The 23,197-nt window shown below is 49.7% G+C and overlaps 10 protein-coding genes and 1 non-coding gene across 11 annotated transcripts; 3 read left to right on the top strand and 8 right to left on the bottom strand.

Annotated features, from left to right (window-relative positions):
* Positions 1-747: 747 nt before the first annotated feature.
* Positions 748-1,293, top strand: ASPZODRAFT_146995 (hypothetical protein; the record flags this gene model as incomplete). Its single annotated transcript, XM_022725216.1, has 1 exon — positions 748-1,293. The coding sequence occupies one exon, from the start codon at positions 748-750 to the stop codon at positions 1,291-1,293; it is 546 nt and encodes a 181-aa protein (XP_022577338.1).
* A 42-nt stretch (positions 1,294-1,335) lies between these two features.
* ASPZODRAFT_76139 (hypothetical protein) lies at positions 1,336-2,958 on the bottom strand (the record flags this gene model as incomplete). The annotated part of the gene is made up of 3 exons (XM_022730064.1): positions 1,336-2,594; positions 2,648-2,710; positions 2,760-2,958. 3 exons carry the CDS (start codon positions 2,956-2,958, stop codon positions 1,336-1,338), a joined length of 1,521 nt encoding a protein of 506 aa, XP_022577337.1.
* Positions 2,959-3,595: 637 nt separating this feature from the next.
* On the bottom strand, positions 3,596-4,317 carry ASPZODRAFT_136959 (hypothetical protein). Its single transcript, XM_022724180.1, has 2 exons — positions 4,170-4,317; positions 3,596-4,099 (listed from the first exon to the last, which is right to left on the bottom strand). The coding sequence occupies exons 1-2, from the start codon at positions 4,247-4,249 to the stop codon at positions 3,721-3,723; spliced, it is 459 nt and encodes a 152-aa protein (XP_022577336.1). The 5' UTR covers positions 4,250-4,317; the 3' UTR covers positions 3,596-3,720.
* A 704-nt stretch (positions 4,318-5,021) lies between these two features.
* ASPZODRAFT_136958 (hypothetical protein) lies at positions 5,022-5,885 on the top strand. Its single transcript, XM_022724179.1, has 2 exons — positions 5,022-5,555; positions 5,607-5,885. Exons 1-2 carry the CDS (start codon positions 5,334-5,336, stop codon positions 5,724-5,726), a joined length of 342 nt encoding a protein of 113 aa, XP_022577335.1. The 5' UTR covers positions 5,022-5,333; the 3' UTR covers positions 5,727-5,885.
* Positions 5,886-6,580: 695 nt separating this feature from the next.
* ASPZODRAFT_155078 (hypothetical protein) lies at positions 6,581-7,864 on the bottom strand (the record flags this gene model as incomplete). The annotated part of the gene is made up of 3 exons (XM_022726169.1): positions 6,581-6,983; positions 7,047-7,237; positions 7,442-7,864. 3 exons carry the CDS (start codon positions 7,862-7,864, stop codon positions 6,581-6,583), a joined length of 1,017 nt encoding a protein of 338 aa, XP_022577334.1.
* A 595-nt stretch (positions 7,865-8,459) lies between these two features.
* ASPZODRAFT_76159 (hypothetical protein) lies at positions 8,460-9,423 on the bottom strand (the record flags this gene model as incomplete). Its single annotated transcript, XM_022730067.1, has 2 exons — positions 8,460-9,181; positions 9,246-9,423. The coding sequence occupies 2 exons, from the start codon at positions 9,421-9,423 to the stop codon at positions 8,460-8,462; spliced, it is 900 nt and encodes a 299-aa protein (XP_022577333.1).
* Positions 9,424-9,798: 375 nt separating this feature from the next.
* ASPZODRAFT_104512 (hypothetical protein) lies at positions 9,799-12,088 on the bottom strand (the record flags this gene model as incomplete). Its single annotated transcript, XM_022720861.1, has 6 exons — positions 9,799-10,356; positions 10,432-10,789; positions 10,865-11,020; positions 11,070-11,221; positions 11,288-11,887; positions 11,969-12,088. The coding sequence occupies 6 exons, from the start codon at positions 12,086-12,088 to the stop codon at positions 9,799-9,801; spliced, it is 1,944 nt and encodes a 647-aa protein (XP_022577332.1).
* A 455-nt stretch (positions 12,089-12,543) lies between these two features.
* Positions 12,544-12,626, top strand: ASPZODRAFT_t158. The gene has a single exon. It is a non-coding gene; the product is annotated as a tRNA-Leu (tRNA).
* Positions 12,627-13,102: 476 nt separating this feature from the next.
* On the bottom strand, positions 13,103-19,743 carry ASPZODRAFT_169878 (hypothetical protein). The gene is made up of 3 exons (XM_022726912.1): positions 19,651-19,743; positions 19,132-19,595; positions 13,103-19,069 (listed from the first exon to the last, which is right to left on the bottom strand). The coding sequence occupies exons 2-3, from the start codon at positions 19,539-19,541 to the stop codon at positions 13,414-13,416; spliced, it is 6,066 nt and encodes a 2,021-aa protein (XP_022577331.1). The 5' UTR covers positions 19,542-19,595; positions 19,651-19,743; the 3' UTR covers positions 13,103-13,413.
* A 370-nt stretch (positions 19,744-20,113) lies between these two features.
* ASPZODRAFT_124807 (hypothetical protein) lies at positions 20,114-21,508 on the bottom strand. Its single transcript, XM_022721404.1, has 2 exons — positions 21,310-21,508; positions 20,114-21,247 (listed from the first exon to the last, which is right to left on the bottom strand). The coding sequence occupies exons 1-2, from the start codon at positions 21,415-21,417 to the stop codon at positions 20,207-20,209; spliced, it is 1,149 nt and encodes a 382-aa protein (XP_022577330.1). The 5' UTR covers positions 21,418-21,508; the 3' UTR covers positions 20,114-20,206.
* A 464-nt stretch (positions 21,509-21,972) lies between these two features.
* ASPZODRAFT_1260759 (hypothetical protein) lies at positions 21,973-22,826 on the bottom strand. Its single transcript, XM_022721459.1, has 2 exons — positions 22,671-22,826; positions 21,973-22,616 (listed from the first exon to the last, which is right to left on the bottom strand). The coding sequence occupies exon 2, from the start codon at positions 22,613-22,615 to the stop codon at positions 22,229-22,231; it is 387 nt and encodes a 128-aa protein (XP_022577329.1). The 5' UTR covers position 22,616; positions 22,671-22,826; the 3' UTR covers positions 21,973-22,228.
* Between the last annotated feature and the right edge of the window lie 371 nt (positions 22,827-23,197).

Below are 23,197 nucleotides of genomic sequence, written 5' to 3'. Positions count from 1 at the left end.
TACTCCTTAGTGTGATGGCCCAAATTTAATAGAATAATCCCTTGGTGGCTGCTAAAGAGAGAGAGAGAACCTAATATCCACTAAGCTAAAATAGGGATAGTATGTCTATTTACTATAGTTAGCCTGAGGCATCTCCTGAATAACCTCACCATCACTATTAGACTGGGGGCCAGAATAGTCGCGGCTGATATTAACCTTTTAGTCTTATAGTCTAGTATCTCTAGCTAGGTGTTAGTGCTTATATTCTAGTGAAAAATGCAGTCTTTTAGGCACCTGCAGAAGGTTAATCAAGGGACTTTAAAGATATATAAAGCGTTATAGATACATATGATTTATGACTTTTTAATAGCCTTGACAGCTTAAAGAAGACGCCCTTCTTACTCTTTTCAATTAATAATTGATTTCTTCAGCATGGTGGTGGTCAAATTGATTCAAATTTGTTGGTGTTGGGGATGTGTTACAGTGTTGGTGTAAGCACTAACTAGCACCTGGGGACGAAGGTTAATATCAGCCGCGATTATCCTATTCTGGCCTCCAGGGCCCTATATAGTACCTCTTAGGGGCATGTAAGGCAAATCCTTACAGTTGGTGAGATGGGGGCCGAATTACATTATACTTTCTACTGACCGATATTTCAATCCAGCCTGTGACGTGGCAGACAAGACTATAAAGTGCTCTTCATCCTATAAGTATCAAGCATCGAGTATCAAGTATCGAGCATCAAGCATCGAGTATTTTACAAATATCATGGCTCTCCGCCCCCTCACAAGCTATATCACAAGCCACAACGCCTCCGGGCAGGCAATCATCCACTCGACTGTGCCCGCGCAATGGGTCCGGTACGACGACGACTCCCTGGCCTTTGACGTGGTGTACACGACCTCCTCGTTCCCCGTCGATCTCAACGGCGAGGCCGACATCAAGGCACACGACGACCTCCTCTCCTCGGGCAAATTGCGCCTGGTTCAGCCGGGCGGCACGGTGTGTCGGATCGTGGACTTTGCGCCGGGCAATAAAGCGTTGATCCATCGGACCAAGAGTTTGGATTACGGCGTTGTGCTCGAGGGGGAGGTCGAGATGATTCTCGATTCGGGCGAGACGGTCATTCTCGGGCGCGGGGATGTCGCCGTCCAGCGGGGGACGATGCATGGGTGGCGCAATACGAGTGAGACGGAGTGGTTACGCATGTTGTTTGTTCTGCAGGATTGTAGGCCTGTCATGGCTGGGGGGGAGGTGCTGGGGGAAGATTTGGCTGGTTCGGAGATTGAGCTGAGCAAAAAGAGCGAAAAGTAGAGTAGTAGTAGAAGAAGAAGAAAAGTGAAGATGAGATTGTTTCTACAAAAACCACCGGAATTCATCAGACGCGGGCCCGTCTCGTAAGCGCTCGGTAGGCACATCCCTTGCGTCGACCTTGACGCCCGCCCGGCGGTCGCGCCGTTGATTGTCGATCCACATGGCCGTACCTAAACACACGGTGATGACGGCTCCCGTGGCGCCAAACGCGGCGATGGTGATCAAGGCGGGCATGTACTTGGGGGCATCCTGGCTGCGGAAGACATTGCTACTGACCAACCCCATGAGGTTGGCCAGGGGCACGCCCAAGCTGGTCAGTAGGATGCGCTGGCCCTCGTGGGCGATGTTGTTGTTGAACCAGGTGCTCAGCAGCACGGAGGGGGCGGAGGTACCCCAGGTCATCATGAAGGTGGCAAAGTAGGCGAGGTGGATCTCGGCCTGGACGTCGGTGATGGCGGCGTAGATCATGAAGCCCGAAAAGGTGAAGAGGAAGCCCAGGGCAATGAAGGGGGAGCGCAGCCGGGTGGCGTCCGAGGCAAAGGCCAGCACCAGCAGCATCACGGCGCCCGTGACGTTGGGCGCGACCGTGTACAGGTTGGTGCGCACGGTCGAGTAGCCCAGCCGCTCGACGATCTGCGGCAGAAACAGCGAGACTCCCTGCAGCGGGACACCGAGGCAGATCTCGATGGCCAGGATGGCGTAGGTGGCGGGGGAGCGGAAGATGGCCAGGGCCTCGCGCAGCCGGAACGGCTCGTTGACGACGGCGCTCGAGTCGACCTGGATGCGGTGGAAGGCCAGGGCCTTCTCCTCGGCGGAGAGGAAGGCGGCCTGCCCCGCGCTGAGCGGCAGGTACCAAAAGGCAAAGATGGAGAAGAGCAGGGTGACGCTGCCCTCGATGATGAACAGGTAGCGCCAGGGGGCGATGGTGGGGTGCTGGATCTGGAAGACGCCAAAGGCGATGAGGCCTGAGAAGGCGTTGGCCACGTTGGAGGCGGCGTAGAAGATGGCCAGGCGGCGGGCCAGCTCGCCGCGGCGGTAGAAGGTGGTCAGGTAGTAGATGACCAGGGGGAAGAAGGCGGCCTCGGACATGCCCAGCAGCCAGCGCAGGGCGAACAGGCCGGCGAAGTTGCTCGTCGCGGAGACGATCAGCGTGAAGCAGCCGAAGCAGAACATCAGGACGGGCAGCACGCGGGCCGGACTGAAGCGCTTGCCCACCATGGCGATGGGCGGAGCGAAAATCACGTACGGGACGAAGAAGATGGACACCAGCAGGTTGTACTGGCCGGATTTGAAATGCAGGTCTGACCAATTAGAATGTATCTCGTATCTACGAGGTACTGAAGCATGGACATACCCTCGCTGAGACCGGCAGTCTCTGCATTGGCGAGATTTCCTTTGTCAAGCGCATTGAAGAGGTCTCTGCAATTAGCTTGGAAGTGCAGATAGAATACTTAGATCCGACTTACACATCACAGCCAAGACCGGGAGCAAGCGCAGGTCGAACTTGCGACACAGCGCCCGCTCTGCCTGGTGGTCAACCACACGGGCGACCTCGACGACCTCTGCCGGTGCCGAGACATTGCTGGGGATTTTGTTCGCCAGGGCGTCGCAGCCGGGGGTTTTGGCTGGGGGGGAGGGAGAGGGAGAGGGAGAGGGAGAAGCCATGGCGACGGGGTCAAGAGTGAGAGTGATTCTGTCTGGCAGCAAATACTGTCCGAAGGGAACCTTTTCTACTCCAGCTTATCTTCCCTTCTTTTTTTGTGGTCTCATCAAAGTAGTCAGTCGCAAGATACGCGGGGTGATAAGGGTCCGATGTCACGACCGCAAACGGCGATCGGGCATGTTCCGCCTCCACGTCCTCCATCCGACGGTTGCATTGTCGAAGCAGTATGGGCTGATAGGCCAGCAGGAGCCTATCTGGCGGAGAGTAGGGAGTGCGAGTAATCTGGCCCAGCGACAGGGGAAGGTGTCGATCATTGCTGGAGTAAGGACGGGAGAGGTGGGGGAGGTTATCTGGAGATAAGTTATCGCTGTTTGTCATGAGATATTCCAGTGTCTCACCTGGAATTTGAGAATGCGAGTGATGTCAGAAGAATGGGAGGGATGAGAGAGATGAGAGAGAGAGAGGGAGGGAGGGAGGGAGGGAGGGGGAGGGAAGATGAGGTTGTCCTTGGTGACTCACGTGAGATTCTCTAGTCAAAACAATTTATCACTTGCTATACTATTATTACTTGCTATGCTATTTACGAAATTATCTATAATATGGCCTTATTAAAGATAAGCTTCCCACTATTTCTAGTTAAACCCATTAGTCTTAATGATTAGTTAAACCCAATAATCTTAATTAATTAGACTAATTAAAGTCTCCAGTCTCAACTATGGTAAACAATTACTATTATGTGGTACTATTACCTGATAACTATCCAATTACCAATGGCTCTCCCCAATCGAAACCAGATCAACGTCCACTCCCTCAACAAACCACCGCTCGCCCTCCCCCAGGACAAGATCGTTCCCACTCATCATCCGCTTGCACATCTTCCCCTCGGCATCAAACGTCCAGTCCTCCAGGCCGTAGCAGCGTTTCCAGCGGTCGCCGTCGCTGCCGTCGCGGTACTCGTACCAGAACTGCACCGCGATGCGGTTGTCGGTGAAGGCAAAGAGTTCCTTGCGCAGACGATACGATTTCTCCCGGTTCCATTTGGCAGTGAGAAATGCCACGATCGCGTCGGTTCCGCGGAGGAAATCCGTGCGATTGCGCCAGATGCAGTCGGGAGTATACGCTTTGGCGATTTTCGTAGGTTCCCTTTAATAGTTAACAGAGGTAGATATAGATAATATAGATAAATAGTTGAATAATAGTAATGGAAACTCACTGGCTGTTCCATAAATCCTGGGCGGCCTTGACTTTTTGCGTGGCCGTTTCAAAGGTAAAGGGGGGTTTAATAGCAGCCATTTTATTGATACAATTAATTGTCAATGTCAGTTGATTATTGACCTGACTTGAATCGTATCCTCTATGGTCTTATTTATATTCTCTGTGGTGGTGACGTTGAGTCAGAATATGAAATGATTCCAAATCGACCCACTGGAAGTATAACGTAATCTATCAATAGTGTAGAGTATAGAATAAGAATAAGAATAGAATAATAATTTCAATATCTATACTGCTCATACTGTCCACTATGACTGTTCATCGTCTGCTCCAGCTGAACCACCGACTCATCGACTTCTTCCTTGGTCGGCAGACTGACCACCAACAGGTACAGCACATCTTTTTGCATTTTCTTGCTTTGTGCAGGCTGAGTTTGAGGTTGAGTCCGAGTATTCTGGTGATAGTCAGACTCAGACTGTTGGATATTCCCATCCCTGCCCCTGGCTATCGCCCCCATCAACCCTCTGCGTTCTCTCGGCCGTCGGCCTCTGTCCATTCGATCTCTTCTCGCTCGTGATCGACAGTCTTCAATCAATTGCAGGATTCGGCCCCAAAAGCTTAGGAAAACTTATAAATAATCCATGGCCATCCATATCTCTCAATCAGTGCTAGTGGATAATAGAATAGTAAGGACTGTATTAGTAGTATACTCCGTATAGTCTAATAAACTAGCAGATGAGTTGAATATAGAAATAGGATTTCAAGGTTAATATACTATAAGTGTCAGGATTATGTCACTACCGAGTACTTCACCAGTAGAAGATCTAGCTGAATAGTATCATAAATACAATTCCCCGGCCTTATTACTGCTAGATATGTGCCATCTTCTGGAAGCGAAGACTACTGGCCGGTTGGGGCTCCGGCGCTGCTCATGTCAGAGAAGGAAGAATGGCAGCAACGGTGGAATGAACGTGCAAGATGGAAAAAACCCCGTCAGAGGCCCTTTGCTATCCATTTGGCGGCTGCAGAGCTCTCCATGCCTTTCCAGCAGCAGAAGGGCTGGTATGTTGGTATCAAACTATAAGCAGAACATACAATTGATAAAATCTACCTTTTGACACACTTCTCCTGGCCTCTAGAGCTCAAATTTACCATTTGTGACTTGATGGATCTCACTAGTGTGCGAAATATGCTGGTTGCCTTTGGCGAGTTTCTCCCTGTTCCATTCTGGCTGTCCCACCTGCCTGCAGATCTTTTCGAGGCTCACGACAGGGCAGTGACAGCTCCAGAGACGATTGACTGGCCGCTTCTCACTATGATGGTCTGTGGTAAGAGCGTTTTGGGTGACTCTGTGGGCATGTGGAACCGATCTCGTATCCTTTCCGTTCTGAAACAGATCAGTGAATACTATCAGACCTAGTGAATATCATCAAAGTACCTATATAAATCAGATGGTTCCTTTTATTCAGCTTTCTCAAAATCTTTTAAAATAGTCATTTCTTCCTTCTTCCAGCCTTCCAAAAACTCTACATTCGTTGCAACGATATGCCTCCGATAGTCTAGCTCAAGAGCCCATCCAGGGAACAGTAAGTACAAAAGGTTGTCATAAGATCGTCACTAATAAGCAGTAGTACTCCCAGCCAACGGCGCACGGCTTGCACTGAGCTAGAGTCGTAGTTACAGGCATCTGGTCTGGGATTCTTCATCAGGTCTTCCCTGATAATCAGCAATATGTCACTAGGACAGAGCAGTCGACAGGAGGTGTTACAGGCTTGTTTGCACTGCAATATATGCCGCGTCGTAATCAACAAATCAACTTTTGAAGTCGACTTCCTCGTTCAGTGTAAGCGGCTAAACGCTGAGGGGATAACCTGGATATCAGGAGGGAAAAGATGACTGGGATGGATCTAGTGACGGATGATTAGTGGGAAGAGCGAATCAATTTCAACGCAGTGACTTTTCTGACCATGCTATCGTCCACAATTGGCACCAGTTCTTTTCGTGTCATCGTTCAGCGTAGCTAGACTCACCTTATTACGCTTCTTCAGCTGACTGGCTCGTTCTCCAGGTTGAAGAGACGCTCGAACGCTGTCTGTAAACCATCCAACCGACCTTTACCCTGATCTGCTGCTTCCACGCTCTTCTTCAGGAGTGAGCATCTGACTGCGAGTCTCAGTGGAGGTTGTTGAAGTTGAAGCTGAAGTTGGAGTTGGAGTTGGAGATGGAGTTGAAGTTCTGGCGGTGAGATTGAGGCCTGGTCCCGTGACAGCCGAAAGAGGACGGACGGAGGCAGCAACATTTCTCAGCTATTCTTGATATAAGAAACGATGTCTTCATTCTCTCCATAGGGAGAACTATTTAGAACCATTCATGTCTATACCACGTTCAATCTCAAACAGAAAGAAAGAAAAATCAGACAGGTCTGAAGCGAATTGCCGTCGCCGAGTAAAAAGTATGCCCAGCAATGCAACAGATCAACATATCCAAAAACACCTGCTGCGAGCGAGTCAGGATGCTCGAGTCCTCCAGCCGCTTCACTTCGGCATGGATCTCGACCTCGATGTCCTGAATGGTGTTGACAGCCACCTGCTTTGCTCGGGGAATATCGACGGATAACAAGGAGCGAATGATCTGCACGGCGTTGATGAGATCGAACCCTGCCTCCCGGAAGGCGCGGTACTCCTTGTCAAAGGAGTAGACGTCGTTGACTAGCGACAGATGGTCGGAGCAGAGGACAATGACCTTGCCGAGCTGCGCTCTCTCGATGAAGCTGAGATGAACACCGCAGGCGAACGATATCATGGAGAGCACGAATCTATGCATAGCGTTGCATTAGCATGTGCTTAGACTTGGTATAAGGAATGGAATGGATGCTCACTCCATGCCTATATCCTCGGAACGGAAATTGAGATACGACCTAAGCGAGTCGAACGAAGTGACGGGGTTTTTGCGGTGGCGCTGGGTGTGTTGAAGCCAGGCAAGCGTTGATTCCAAATGTTCCTTTCCTATAACGCTGTCTTCCTGCAGGACATTCCGGGCATATAAATCCAGGGGGGATGGTGACTCCATCTGCTGTGTGTGCCAGGTGTTTATGATTTCGTCCGTGATAGTGGAATTCTACATCATTAATATAGTACTGACAGTACAGTATAAATGATATAGTATGTGCAAGGAAAATACTTACGCTGAGTGCCAGATTCTCAACAACATCTATCAAGGTCAAAAAGGACTTTTAAAGGAAAGAATGCAGCGGATACCATCATGCAAAAAGACAAGCAGCATAGACTGCGCAAGCAGTACAGCCCGCTCAGGACTGGCAGTCGGCAACATCGTCGCCGCAGATCTGACTGCCGTCTCGATAATCTCCTTCTCTTTCGCTTTCCGGATTTCCGAGGGGACTTTGTCCTCCCGGTCCAGCTCTATGGGCAGTTCTGCTTTGCTGTGAGTATACATTGCTTGGAGAAAGGCCTCGGTGGTTTCCTGTGCATTTTTCCAGTACTTGGACTGGCGAGAGGCAGAGATATGGCTGAACCAGGGGATGTTCATCTCATGGGGGGAGAGAAAGTCCGAGTTGAGTTCGTCTATGTTTCGGATCTTGTCTCGCATGTCTGCTTCGATTTTCTCGACTGCGGGTATCTTTCCTTTTGGTTTGGGGTCATTCTGGGTATAGATGGGCATCTGCTCGACGGTAACCATGTTGAGTGGAAGTTAGGGTTGATGATTTAGAGATTCTAAGAACTGGTTGACTATCTTTTGAATAGAAGAAGCAACAGTCAAGTTGGATGATTTATAGTACTTGACCTGTGAATAAGATAAGGATCAGCAAGGCATCCCATTCTTTAGAACAGTGTAACATATCTCTCTGCTGACTCTCCCTTGCTCTACGCCACGCTGTGCTACAATCCCACTAAATGACAACAACCCTATTATATTCCCTTATCAATCGACAGATCACATCTCCCTCTGAATATCCTGTCTGACAGTATCAAGTCGACAGATGATCACTGCCCCTAGCTTGAGATATTCAGCTCATTGGTGTCATACAGCATTGAAGTTTTGACTCTCGTGAAAGCAAATTCCATATGTGGTTATAAAATCTATAGATAGAGAATCATATTGGATCTAACAACTAGCTTGCTAAGAAGCTATTGACTTCTATATACCTAACAGAGAGATATTCTCGTAGAATGCACCTAACTAAAATGACTAATGACCATATCTTCCATCTCCCACCTCATCTAATATCATGTGCATATGAATTATGTATGGTGATAGTATATACAGACTATGTTCAAGGCAAACACACCAGCAGGTCGCTCAGCTTATCCAAAACAACAGCCTGCAGGGTGGCGTCGGCATCCAGCTTGTCAGTCTTCCCCACCGAGACAGACACATAGCAGCCCGCAGTGTCGATGACCTCAGTCTCAGTCGGCAGACGGTCAGTGCCGCACGTCTCCACGTCATCGCCCGAGATGAGCGGAATAGCCGTGTAGATACGGGAGAGAACAAAACTAAACTGGTCGGCGCTGTTGCAGGTGTCGTCGTCGACAGCCGGGAAGTTGACGTTCAGCCAGATGTCGTCAGGCAGGTAAGGCGTCCCCGAGGCAACCAGATGGTCTGTCAGGTTGGTGGCCAGCTCGGCGTACACCTGGCTGTACAGCGGGACGGGAGACACATCCCAGGCTGTCTGCGAGCCTGTGTCGCCCGAGAAGGCGATCGCAGGGATACCGCTTGCTGCGGCCGAGACGGCGGCGCCCACCGTGCCGGAGAAGAGCACGACCAGCCCCAGGTTGGTCCCCACGTTAGGGCCCGTCACAGCGAGGGCAGGCGCGCTGTCGTCGAAGAACTTGGGCCCCAACGTGTCGATGCCGTACTGCATCGCCGTCGCCGGGTACGAGTTGACGTAGTTGAAGCGAGGCTCAGAGGCGTTGTATCCGTACGCAGGGCTGCCGACGGGGCAGCTGTCGAACTCGCACTCTTCGGTCAAGACGGTGGGAGTACCAGTGTCGGAGCCTATCATATCAGTTAGCAACAGTAAATACAATAACAGTAATACTATCTTTCTCGATTCTCATACCCGATCCGCTCTCATTCTCAGCTGGAGCCGAAATCACCACCGAGTGCCCAGCATCAGTCAGCGCACTGTACAGCTCCCGGATGTTGATTTCAGCCCAGCCATCGTCATTGGAGGAGATGATATCAATGGCCTGAGAGCCGAGGGGAAGCAGCAGCGCAGCGAGAGTGTGAATGTGCATCTTCTTGACTCTTTCCGACTCTGGAGAGACTGTTTTTTCTTCCTTCTTCTTCTTCTTCTTCTTCTTCTTCTTCTTCTTCTTCTTCTTCAGGAAGGCGCGACTTTATGCTGCGGATCGACGATCGACGCGCCCCTTTTGGGAAGGAGCCCACTGACAGGGACTGACGAATCACAGCCTGCAGGAATACAACGTGCATTACCAGGGTCCGGAATGTCATGTGATCCTCGGGATCTGCCCATCTACCTGAAACGATCACATGCAGAAAACCTGCCGAGATGAAGCCTACAGAAGACAGGAAGAACAGAAGAAGGGGAGAACTGCTCATAATGCAGGGGAGAGACTACTCAAGATGAAGAAAACCATTCGGTGCAAGGGCTAGTCGAGATGCAGGGCGTCCCACTTGTCCAGAAACCGATCAAGAGCGACTTCGCGATGGTGAGTGGTGCGATCGGCCTGGAGAGTCATGGCGAACACAGGGTAGACACTGCTAAACTCGCGGGTGTCTCTAGCCGTCCAGCTGTTCTCGAGCTCGGCGAAGAGCGTGTCAGTCTCGACTGGGAGGACGACCCCTTGCTGCCGCGCGGTCATGGCAATCGAACGCAACAGACCCTTGCCCATCGGCCAGCGTCGGGCGGCGGCTTTGGCGGCAAGGCTTAGGCTGACGAAGGCTTCTCGGTTGTCGATGGAGTCGAGATCCTCGAGCAGGGTTGACTGGGCCACCGTGATCCACTGCATGTTGCCCGAAGGCATACGGTCGAGTCCCCACGACTGGCGATGGAGGTTCATCAGGCGAGCGACACTGCGGCTAGACGAGAACCGGAGGGCTTGGATGTGTTGATACTCGGCTGGCGGTATGGCTTCTTCTTTTGCTTTTTTCACTACAAAGCCGTAGATGGTCATGATGATGGTGTGGTGGTACATGCTGGCAAACAACTGGGTTAGTCAGTACTCTTTCCCACCCTCCTTTCCTCTCCTCTGACCTCTCTTCCTCTCTCCACTGCAGTCAACGTACTGAAGACTCAAAAGATGGGGACTCCTAGTGCCCGTGTCTTGCAGACAGTCGGCCAGACCGTCTGTCCAGCGTTGCAGTCGCCCCCGTAAGTCTTCTGCATTACGTTGCGTCTCGGCAAAGGATATGTGCTCGAGCCCGTTGGTTTCGTTGAAGAAGGTCTGGCAGATGTCATATACGATCTTGTTAATCTCGGTGGTGGCGCCTCTCACTTGGGCGAGATATGCCGCCACGCTGGCCGACTGCGACGGATAGGGAATCCATTCATCCTGATCCTCCTCTGCAGCCGGTGGTTTGAGGCAGGCTATTTGTGGTGTTTTGAATAGGGGGAGTCTTTGGTAGACCAGTCCACCCACCCTGGGTATGGTAAGAATCTCTCTCTCTCTCTCTCTCTCTCTTTCTCTCTCTTGTTTAATGAACTGAAACTCTTACGTGCCGATATTCCAGATCCCCCAGACCATATCGTTCACCACCTGTGGCTCGTACCGATCAGGCTGTCGGTTGGCGATGCGCAGAAATTCTTCCATCGCATACGCGAGCTGTCCTTGATACACCCAGCCACGACGATCTTTGCCAAGTAGCGCAGCACTGGAACGTTACCATCGACGAGAAGAAAATAGTAAGTCATGATACTCACCTTAACCAAAGGACAGCGAGTGCTTGCACTGTAGTCAAGGCAATCACTCCCTCTTCTTGCTCGTACAGGCGTTTGGCCTCGTCATAAAAGTGCTGGCCTTTGGAGCACGCTTCGTCCGGATCGGCGTACGATTCGGGGTAATCAGAATAAGCCTTTACTCGGTAAACAAAAGAGAAAAAAAAATAAGGAAAGATCGGGAAAAGAAAAGAAATTCATACACATGCGTTGGCTAGAATGATGTTGACCAAAAAAGGAGAGCAATAGTCTGCATTGAGCACATCTCCCGCCCGCATATCGCGAAGGAGGAGCTCCCGATCAATCCAGTTATGGTACGGATGACACCAGGTGAACCACAGCGAGACGAGATGCGAGACGACCTCGTCGTCGTCGATGACGCTCGTCCACGGGTTGGCAGGCACCTTCCAGCGCGGGACATCCGACAGTCTCTTTGCATCGAGGATACGGCGGCGCGAGCGATCCTCCGACTCCTGCGTCTGCGCCCGGGGGGATAACAGCTGGTCGACGACTTCTACCAGCTCTGGCGTCCTTTCCAGCTCACCGCGGGAGTGGTGGTGGTCAATGTACTCTTTGATCTCGTCTAGCGAGGCATCGCTGCGAATCAGGTTGAGCAGGGGCACGACGCGTCGGTTCGAGTCTTCTCGCAGGGTGCCAAGCAGCCGAACGAGTAGGTCTCGGTCGTCTTCTAGACTCTCGATCTTGCGTTTGAGCACGACTTTGCGCCGGTTGTCGCTGTTGGCGTCGTAGACACACGGCGTGTTGTTCTTGATACAGCTGTCGCACGGTTGGCCGCCAGAACACTGATTAAAGTTATTAACATCGAGAGTACTACCGACAGTGCCAACAATAGCAGCAACGACAGCAGCAAAGCCATGGCTTACCCTGCATTTACGAGATTTGCACGCCGTACAGGCCGTGGAAATGTGTTCTCGTCGAGAAGGCTCGAAATCATCATCTCGTCTGACCCCTGGAGGGCGCGGAGCAATGGCTCGTGACTCCATGGTTGTATATTGGTGCTTATTCTAAATAAATTATTCTTCTCCCTCTCTGGAGATCTATGTAGTAACTATATTCTATACGCTGTACCTGTACTGCATGTCCGTCCGTGCTCCGTCCGTATTCCATGCATATCAAAAGGACAAACAGCCAAGGCTTATTGTTGGGATAATCTTCCATCCAATAACGAGGTGTGGAGGGACCAACCACTTGCATTCCTCTAGTCCGAGCTCGCGAGGGGGCTGGGAGGACTTAATCTCCAGGGAAATCAGTTGGTGGGAACCTCGCAAGAACGGAGATGTTTTCCTGTGAGTCTGCCATGGTTCGGCTTGTGGAAGGACTCCGAGGGATTCCGAAGGAGTTCCCCGAGGATCGGCAACTGAACAAAGACTCATCAACTAAATTACTAGTCTGTGCTCTTCCGATTCTTTATGTCAACTTTTCACCTTTCCTACATCAAGGCAAGATGGCCGAGTTGGTCTAAGGCGCTGGAGTAAGGTTCCAGTCTCGAAAGGGGCGTGGGTTCAAATCCCACTCTTGTCATTTTTTTCTTTCTTTTAGAGACTCTTTCTTACAATTAATTGAATTGCATTTCCAATCTCAACAAGTCTCAAATTCAGTCTTTTTTTTTGTATTTGGTCTAGGTGGTTAGTTAATAAGTCTTTATGATCTAAGGAGTGAACAAGAGTATATATACTACAGAGTACATCTATGACATTACTATTATAGAGCCATAGTTAAAGCATGGTAATATAATACTTCTATATGTAAATGGAACACTAAAATATATAATTATAATTATAACATTCTTAGATAACTATCCCAGTATTATTCTTCATATTCCCCCCCTCAACAGGTATCACCATTCACACTGCCATTAGCATCAAGATAGTAACTATAGAGGAAGATAAACTCACAATGGTACTATCAACTCCTCCCTCCTCCGCAAAGTCTGTCTGACACTTGTCGCGTTTCTCGAGGGCAGCTGCCTGTGCGAGGAGGAGTGCCCCGAGGCAGAGGGAAAGCAGAGAGATGAGATGCATTTCAAGATTGATTGATACTTGCAATAGAGTAGTAAGTATTGTGGTGAGAATAAATCAGGATGCAATGATTTATACATCAATGCATGACTCGATGCTATTGATTTAATCTTCCTATTGATATTTCATTCTGTCCCAGTACCGCCGATCATTTATTGAACCCTGTTATTGAATCCGCTTTCGGCTGTCAATAGCCATTCAATGCTCCAAAGTACCCAATAATACTGCCAACTGAAGATCCTATGGCCGTTGACTACTGACTTTTACTCGCTCATAGGGTTCACCAGTCATCAGTTAGTAGGGAAATCGTCCCTCATGAAGACTAGCCCGTGATTCTCGGTACCCCAGACCAAGAGCCCATCGTTGTAATCAAGATCTGTCGGCCGGTATTCCGTTGGTAGGTAAAGGATTTTCTCCGCCCCTCTGACCACCCACTCATCTTCAATCCACAAGCAAGGGCCAGGTTCAGGGTGAGGATAGAAGCTAAAGGCATCTGGGGCAGTAGCTGGAAGTGCAAACGTTCCCGCGTCTGTGATAAGATAGGAGTCATCCTGGGAGAATCTCATCTGCCTGATATCCATCCGGACTTCTAGTGTCATCTGATGTCTGCCCGTGGGGACATCCCAGATATTGATGGTGTGATCCTTTGAAGCCGAGGCAAGACGGCTCCCATCATGCGAGAAAGTGATTGCGGTGACTTTTCGAGTGTGGCCAGAGAGTAAAATTCGTCTCTCGTCCGTGACTGGATCCCAGGACTGGGTAACCTTCCCGAAAATAAGCAGCTTCCCATCAGGTGAAAAGGTAGCATTGTAGCAATTCTCGATCTCAATCGTCCTCCACATCTGTAGCGGTTGTTTTTTCCGGACGTCGAGACGCCAGATTTGAACCTTCTTCTTGTCACCTGCTACCAGAAACTTGCTATCCGGTGAGAACGTCAGTGACATTGTCAGATCCCCAGAGATGGAGAATTGACCGATCTGCGTGTATTTGGATTCCGAATCCCAGAGTTTAACGTTAGACTTGTGTCCTGTTGCTACTAGTCGACGGTTCTCAGAGATTGCCACAAGATAGATGTCCTCTACTGACTGGAGTAAGAGTTGAAGCGCACCGGTGTGCGGATTCCATAGCTGGAGTGTCTTGTCATCCCTCGATGAGACAATCACTCGGCCATCGGCGGAGAATCTTTCGCCAAGACTGAACAGTCGGTGATCATTGAGGGTCGCCATGCGTTTTCCTGTATCCAAGTCCCACAAAATAGTCTCGTACTCATCGCCATTCCTCGTAAATTTTTCCAGACTGGCGATTGCTATCCTGCTGTCCGGTAAGGGCATGACCTTGTCGCTTGTGTCCTGCTGAGAGAACCCCTCCAAGTCTCCTGAGAGAAAACACCACCGTTTTATCGAACTGTTTCTATATTCGGATACCAGCAGTCTGTCTGGTGATTCAAAACAGAATTTTCTTCCAGCCAAGACATGGCCAGGGAGGGAGGAGCGAATCGTATAAGTTTCTGTCTCCCAGACAATGATTTCCTCGTATGTGGTCTCTGTGATGAGCCACTTTCCATCGGGCGACCAGGCAGCGATTGCAACAGGATCACAATCACACTGGATATCTACTTGCCAGCTGATTGCTTGATGCAAGGAAAATCCACCATTTATATACAGCATGCATAACCTTCCATCTGGTGCAAAGAGCGAGCGTCTGATTTTCCTACTTTCAGACCAAGAATAGAGCTGGCTCTCTTTCAGATCCCACAAACTTCCGGTTGTTGAATTGGCATCCCGTAATATTTGTAATATCAAAAGATATCGATCATCAGGAGAGAAGGAAATGTCTGTGACATCCTCTTGATAGATTGTCGCAAGGCAAGCCTTTGCTTCAATGTCCCATATCTTCACTTGATCCTGGTGAAGGTGAAGTGAAAGTAACCGGCTGTCATGGGAGAAAGCTACAGCCTTGATCCAGACATCATTGGGTACTTCCCAAGCTGTCATCGCGTCCAGATCCCATAGATTGACTGTCCCATTGACGGACTTGGAGACCAATCTCCGACCATCGGGAGAGAACACGAGGTCATCCACCAGAGCGTCGTGGCCACTGAGCGTTTTCAGCAAGCGTGCATCTTGGAGGCTCCAAAGCTCAATCGTACAGCCCAGACTAGATGCCATCATCTCGCCATTTTGCGAGAATTCGATCGAATTCGCCAAGCTCTCTTCGGCGAGTGGCTGGATTGATCCACTAGATGGATCAAGCAGGTGCACTCGATAGTTTTCCGATTGGTAGTTACGCCCGCTTGAGATCAAGCAGCGACCATCTGGACATAGGGCGATTGTTTGCGATGGATAAACAAAAGCAGGATAAGCCTTCCATGCCGAGTGAATGGCTCTGGTTTCCAAGTTCCACACTCGGATGGTTCCGTCTTCTGCAAATGATGCCAGGTACTGCCCATACGAGCACACCCTATCCTCCTCTGAAAGCCCAGGCAGGTATGCAGTCCGGACGAGTTCGCCGGTCTGGATATTCCATATGTTGACCCTGAATCTACCCACTGATGCAACCAGACGAGCGTCCTCGGAAAGGAGAAATTTACGCACCCCAGACGCCTCGATTGTTTGTAGCGTATGATCAGTGTGCCCGTCCTTGATGACGATGCTGCCGTCCAGTGACCCTGCCGCCAAAAGTCCTCCATCTGGGGACAGAGAGGAGCACATGGCTAGAGGCGCTTTCCACGTTTTCTCAAGGGTTCCAGTAGGGAGAGACCACGCACTGAGCATTTCACTTTTATTGCATGACAATATGGCGGTGTTCTTGGGAGAGAAGGCCATCATTAAAGAGCCCAATGGTATCTGAATTCTGCAAACCAGGTTTCCTGATGCTGTATTCCTGATTTCAATGTGACCAGTGAATTGCAAAGCCAATAATGTCCCGTCTAATGAGAAGAGAACCTTAAACCGGTCAAAATCATTGCCAGGAAGATCCCATGTTTTCTGCGGTATGCCGTCGGCTTTCCAAATGCTGACTTGCTGGCCTATGTGGACTGCGCATATCAAATTGCTAGTTGGCGATATATTCACACTGCAGACTGAACCAAGTTCACTTAGAGATGATGATGATAATGATAAAATAGTCTCATCAGCCCACAGATCCCAGATTTCAATCTTGTAGTTGTAAATTAATATGAGTGCCTTTTCATCTCCTCTGATAAAGGCTCTATCTATCTTATCACCATGGCTATACCATGAGCAACAAACAGTTTGAGTCTTAAAATCCCACAGTTTGGCTGTACCAACAGGATTTAATGTGAGAATATATCTCTCATCCGCTGTAAAACTGATTTGTTTGCATTGCTCTGGTATTAACTGCTTGAGGGTCCCAGTAATGGGCTCCCATAGGAAAGGTCCTTCGTCTTCTAAGCTGACTTTTAGCTCATCGGATTTTTGAACAATCAGCCTTCCATCAGGAAAAAAGGATGGATTGATGATACAATGACCATCCAATGTATGCTCTAGGCTCCCCGTCCATCGATTCCACACTTGGATCAGACATCCGAATCTGTTTTGGACAGATAGAGCGATTCGGTTCCCATCTGGAAAAATGGCCAAGTTCCTAGATGTGAAACCCCGATCCAATGTGCTAATGATGGTCTTCTTGTCGTAATAGGGCGGTACCAGATCTTGGATCACGACCTGATTCTCACTCGAGACAAAAACCAGTGCCCGTGAGTCTGGAGAAAAAGCAAAGTGGGATCTGTTTACCTTAAGGGTTTGTAATAGCCCACTGCTTTGACGATCCAAGATTGTGATGGCGCTGTCTTCGGGAGCTGTAATAGTGACTAGTTTGTTGTCAGGGGAGAGGCTGGCCTGAAAGCCCTGCCACCAAAGCTGCGTCCCGGCGTGGGGATTTTGTATTATTTGTTCCAGAAGACCAGATTGGGTATCAAATATTTCGACTCTGGAAGATTCTTGATCGCGAAAGACAGCCAACAACCAGTGGCTGTCATCGGAAAACCTGATAAAACTAGGTCTAGAAACACTTAAAGACAGCCGGGTGCCTGTTATTAAGTTGATCAATTCGAGGCCCACATGACCCGAAATGGCTATCAGTTGTCTATTTGGGGAAACGGCTGTGTGGCCATTGGGAGATATATCAAATGACTCCAATTTTGCGTCCCACGAAGATATAGGGTTGGAAAGCTGAGGAGATGGTTTCAACATTTGGCCCTCGAACAGTTGTCTAACCAAAGACATCTGGGGCACGAATGAGAGTGCAGACGAGTACAGTTGGAGAGGGTAGGCGTCAACTATGACCCGGTTCCTCATGACGAAGCGCTGGGCATCACACAGAAGTTGCGAGACTTCAGTGCCCTTTTCAGGAGAACACATCAGCTGCAGTGTCTCCATAAGACTGACACTCCTTGACATCCCTCCCATTAGGTTCAAACATTCCAGCCAGTGTAGAAAAGATGTACTAAGGAAGCTGTGAACGAGGTCACCATCACAGATATGGGCACCGCTTTCTTTTAAATGACGAATCCAGTATCGACAGGCATATTGAACCTCCACCGACAAGGACTCTTGGATCGTCTGCGGACTGATTGCAGTTCGTTCTGTCCCAGGGCTTGGGAGGTTGCATATATTCTTTCGTAAAACTCCCTTTTTAGAAAGCAGTCGCAAACAGGCATGCGTCAGATCGGCGTGTCGTTCCCTTTCATTGACCCAAAATGGATAATCGTCTTGCTTATCCGGGTCGACGAGAAAATCATGGAAGGAGAGGTGAAGTGGCCTGATAGGCCGAGTGTTGTCCGAGGGGATCTCCAAGACTGAATGAAGGTCGTTGATCCTACAGCTGATATCATGTTCGGGGATATCAAGTAAGGCAGAGAGGGAAGCCACTGAAAGGGGTTCATAAAAGACAATGATCGAGCCCACGACTTGATGAAATTCGTTGAGAAACAGACTTCTTTCTTTCTTACTCAGATCAGCCAGCAGGTGATCCAATACTGGCCGATAGGTGATGTCCAGCTGTGAGATTTGTGCGATCAATTTGTACTGTAGGATTTCTTGCAGGCGCCTCTCGGGATTCCACCGAGGATCGGCAATGAATCGACAAACGGTAGCAGCGCAGATAAACAGTGGCAAGACCATATCCAGCAGTGCTTGTTTCTTCTCGGGACCAGGCCATTCAGGGAGCAGACAGTGTTCATGTCGGATCTCAGCCAGCCTGTGAGTCAGGAAGACCTCTATATCATGTCGAATGATGTCCTCCGAGATTTGATGGAGGAGGAGGTTTTGGTAGGTGGAGTCTGACATGCGTTTGAACGCCGATGGGATAGGCATGTCCGGTCTGCTGGTGATGAATATCCGAAGCCTGACAGTGGTGACCTCTGGTGTCGAAGAAAGGAGTTTCAGGATGAGCTGGACATCGCGCCGTGGCTCGCACTCGTCAAGCGCATCGATGACCAGGACAACAAGTTGGGTTGACATGCTCAATGCCTTGAGTGGTCCTAAAATAAACATCTGGAACTGTTCTGCGATGTTCTTTTCCGGAAGGAGCGTATCAGCCAGCAATGCCTGTCGAACTTCCGACGCTAGCTTAGGAATTCGATATAATAGCTGCTGGGCAATAGTGGTAATGAATCTTGACGCGTCGCCCTGCGCACCTTCTCCTCGCTTGAAGAAAAAACTCGCGCCGAGTTGGCCCTTTTCTTGAAAATGTCTAGCCAGCGTCCGGGCGATGGTGGACTTTCCTGTCCCAGCCATGCCGTTCAACCAGAAGATCGATTTACTGCTCGGGTCTTCCGCCCATTGCACCACCTGGCGACGCAGATCTGTTCTGGTGTCCGGCAAGCACTCGTCCCCTCGATCTGAGAACGAATCGAAAATGGCTCGGGCCTCAATGGGGAGTTTGATAGACTCGATTTCCCGCTTAGTCTCGACTATCAGAGCTCTTGAACAGGAGAGTCGTCAGTCCAGTTTGCTTCATCTTCAACAAACAAAGGAAAAACTCACGTTTGATCGACCTGGAGGGCGAGAATGATTGTCTTCTTGCATTGGTCAACATACTCGACAGCATCTTCGACTCGAGACCTCCTCAACGGCCACTTGATTCTTTGGGTCCAGGACTTCTCTCCTTGCCAATGCTGGAGGTCTGTCTGTAACGAAGAGATGTGCGAGGAGCATCGATCGATCGCATCCTTCAGTTCGCGAGTGACGCGAAGTGATCGGTCATCTTCCGCCGATTTGAGCTGTTTTTCAAGGCCTTCCAACACTGTTGTTAAACTCTTCACCTCAGTCTGCAGCTTCTCCATGCTCTTTTTTGCATCCTTAACGTTGGATATGTACTTTGCAGAATATTCGATCACCACCTGGGCCATTTGGATAGTTGCAAAGACGGCAGAAGCCTCCGAGAGGCCAGCCATGGTGGCTAACAAGAGCTATCGTACGTGCAGAGTATCGAGCAGGGCTTTTCTTTTCTGAAGGGACAGCAGAATATTAGCAAGTTTTCTCTGTATAGGAGATGGAAACTACCAAGGGGGCAGAGTCTGTTTGATCTGTTGTCTCGACGAGGCGGGGTCGAGGCAGACAAGGCTGAGAGCTGCGTCGGCTGAGTTGGCGAGCTGTCATTGGCAGCTGTATGCATGATAGGCAGATATTTTCAATCGTATGATTGAATCTTCGACGAGGCTGTGTTTGGCGTGAGAAGACGCGTGGAAGATGGAGGTGTCAGTAGAAGATGGATTTCTGAGAGAGGAAGGAGGATGGACATCAGGCAATAAGGCATCAGTCAGTAAGGCAGCAAGGCAGCAACCATAACCAGTGACCTCTTCTCTCTTCTCTCTTCTCTTCCTCTCTTCTCTCTTCCCTCCCTCTTCGTCTTATCATTTCGTCTTATCATTTCGTCTTATCATTTCGTCTTCTCATCATTTCGTCTTCTCGTCTTCTCATCTTGTCATTCTTTCTCGTTTTTAGCGTGATACAAGGTAAGATTTGAGGATATTCCAGACAAGTCATACAGACCAGAATCGATTCATCATTCACTAACACTACATATACACATTATACAACATTAGTACAGACAAGAAGCCTAGCGCCTCCTCAGGACACCCGCATCAATCAAAGACTCGACTCTCCCCGGACCAAAATCAGGAGTGCCGCCCAGGGTGCCAAAGATATCACCGATGTAGTTGTCAGGAGCGACACCCTTCTTGAAGGTATGATCCCATCCGTCAAGAATACCCTCGACGACCTTGATACCGGCGAGATAGATGTTCTCGACAGCAGGCTCATACCCGCCCTGAGAAGAGTACAAGAGGTGCTCGGCAGCGCCTTCACCCGGGTAGGGTCTGTCAAAGTCGGAAGCGGTGCGCATGACGATGATACGAGCGAAATCCACCAGACCATAGACGGCGGCGCGGAGGAGAGCTTCAAGACTGGCGTTGTCTTCCTGGGCGGTGGAGCAGTAGACGCCCGTTCCGTTCGTGAGCAGGGTGGTGGTGTTGTCAAAGGCCTCGCCGAGGAACAGACCGCTGTAGTAGACGTCGGAGGTGGCGACGTCACACTCCAGGACGGAGGGAGCGTTGATGGCGGCCTGGTAGATGGCGCTGGTGTTATAGTTGGCGCGGTAGGAGATGGCAGTCGCCGAGTCGGAGAGGTTCGCCGTGCGGGCAAACGAGGCAGCCAGACTGCGCAGGTTGGCGTTGACCTCAAACACCTCCGTGCCGTAGATGCTGGTCGGGTACTCGCCCGGGTAGTAGGCGCCTTGGGGGATGTAGCCCGTGGTATACGAGTCCGGCAGCTCGCGAATGTCGATCTCGTACTGCAGGGCGACCTGGATGGCGAAACGGGCAAAGGTGACGGCGCCCGTCGTGCCCTGCTCGGGACTGATACCGGCGATACCGGCAACGAGGAAATACGTCTCGCGCAGGTCGAACAGCGGCGACAGCGCCAGAGCCGTCACGCTGCTGGCGGCGTTGATCTCGGACTCGCCCGTGGTCAACTGGCAGATGTCGCCGTCGGGGGTGCAGTGGACGTCGGGGTAGATGGGCGACAGACCGGGCAGGCTGATGTTGCGAGCCTTCAGGTCGAACTCGGGGCGATCCCACCAGATGGTAGTTTCAGGTTCGAACTATGTTTGTTAGTTACTGCTATCTAGCATGATACGAGTATTATAAGATGGTGAGGAAGTACCATGGAGAAGATGAAGACTCGCGGCGTGATCTTGCCCTGCACGGGTGAGGCCACAGCCGGCCACAGCAGGGCGGCTGTAGAGAGGAGAGAGAAGAGCATATTAACCATTACTATTAACAAGTATATAGATGATGCAGTATAGGTGGTATGTAACGACCTGGAATGGCCACTAAGAATGCGAATGTGAGCTCCCTGACTCGAGTGTTTATGGGAACAGGGTACCTTAAATACCTTTGGCTCGCCTATCGACGCAAGGGGGGGCTTTCATTCTCCATTCTTCCTGCTCCATTTTTTTCTTTTTCACTTTTTTTTTTCTTTTTTTTTCTCTTGTCTCCATAGTTCTTATCTTTGAATAGAAGTGGATCTGTCTGTGGGGATCGGGAAGAATTCTTCGAGTAGGGGGTATAAAGAGTATATGTAGTAACTAGTTGCTACTATTGTACAAGTAATAGGATAAACTACCTAGCTACTCTATTGAAGACTCGGAATCTATTCATTCCATTCTTCTCAATCAGTGTCTTTTGCTATCTCGAGTAGTATAGCACGCGACCTTATCTATGAGCGGAGACCGGCGGGTGATAAGACTATCTCTTTTATTCCATTAGCAATGGTTACTGGCTGACGTTGAACAGTTACTAGTACCGAGTAGGGAGGTGTAATCAATCCGAGTTATTGGTTACTAATACTGCTATCTGGGTTATTTTACCTTAATCTACTCCTCGGCAGGAGTTACCGCAGTTACTCGGTACTAGCACCATAGCAATGGTACCATAGAACTATACTATGTACTATTGAATGCCACTGTAATAGTAGTGTTCGGCTCTACAGATTGAGTTTTAATTATTGATTGATTACTCATTCATCATTCATATATCAGGAATATAATAGTAGTATAAAAAAAAGAATAAATACAGACATATCACATCATCGTCTCCTGGTGGACACAAATGCGCCATTCCCCATCAGAACCCTGCGACCAAGTCGTCGATCCCAGCGCATTATACTCCTTCCTCCCCCTCGTGGCATGGATCGTGTACGTGACCACCCCCGCCATGAGATCGATGACGATTGTGCGCACTTCACCGAGCGAGAAGCTGTCGAACCGATGAAAAGGGGGCGCCATGGCCTCCTTGATGGACGGTTCGCTTTCGAGATGCAGAATCGGCAGCGAGGGGAACAGCAGGTTGGCGTCTTCGTTGCACAGCTTCTCGACGGCCGGGCCCGGGTCGGCAGAGGTGAGGGCCGTCCAGAGCGAGCGTTCGTGCAGGAGGAGGTCCTCGCGGATGCGATCGTGCATGGAAGGCATTCTAGACTGTTAGTTGGAAAGACTACTTTGCTTCTTGAGCTGAGCTTGAGCTTACTTGTAGATTGAGGAGGTAGAGTACAGATAGAGAGATAGAAGATAGACACAGAGAGGGATGGAATAGAGCAGTGAAAATCAAACAGATAGAATCAAGTATAGTAAATAAATAAGAATAACTGACGTCACGCCAACCACGTGGATGACGTCGTCGGCCAGTCCTGCTTGATTGGTCGATCAACGCCCACACGTCATATGCTGAGTATATAGCATACTAAGTTAGTATAGTATAGTATATAGTTAGTATACAGGAGTATTTAGTTATTATATAGGAGTATATAGTTAGTATATAGGAGTATATAGTATATAATATAGTTAGTAAGGGCCATCTCAATTGAGTACTGACTAGTTCTGAAGAGAGAAAGGTAGACCAGTCTCAGGATATTGATCCATCGTGCTGTTATCTAGAATCCGTCAATTTGACAGCCTCATCTCAATAGACTATTCTATACTATTCTACTACTCTACCTAGGTATACTACTATGATCTCAATGCCAAGCAGCGGGGCACAATCAACACGTGGAGAGC

The sequence above is a fragment of the Penicilliopsis zonata genome (assembly GCF_001890105.1).
Source record: "Penicilliopsis zonata CBS 506.65 unplaced genomic scaffold ASPZOscaffold_25, whole genome shotgun sequence".
NCBI lineage: Eukaryota > Fungi > Ascomycota > Eurotiomycetes > Eurotiales > Aspergillaceae > Penicilliopsis > Penicilliopsis zonata.
Note: the sequence above shows the minus strand (reverse complement) of the source record. Positions and strands in the feature narration are given on the sequence as shown.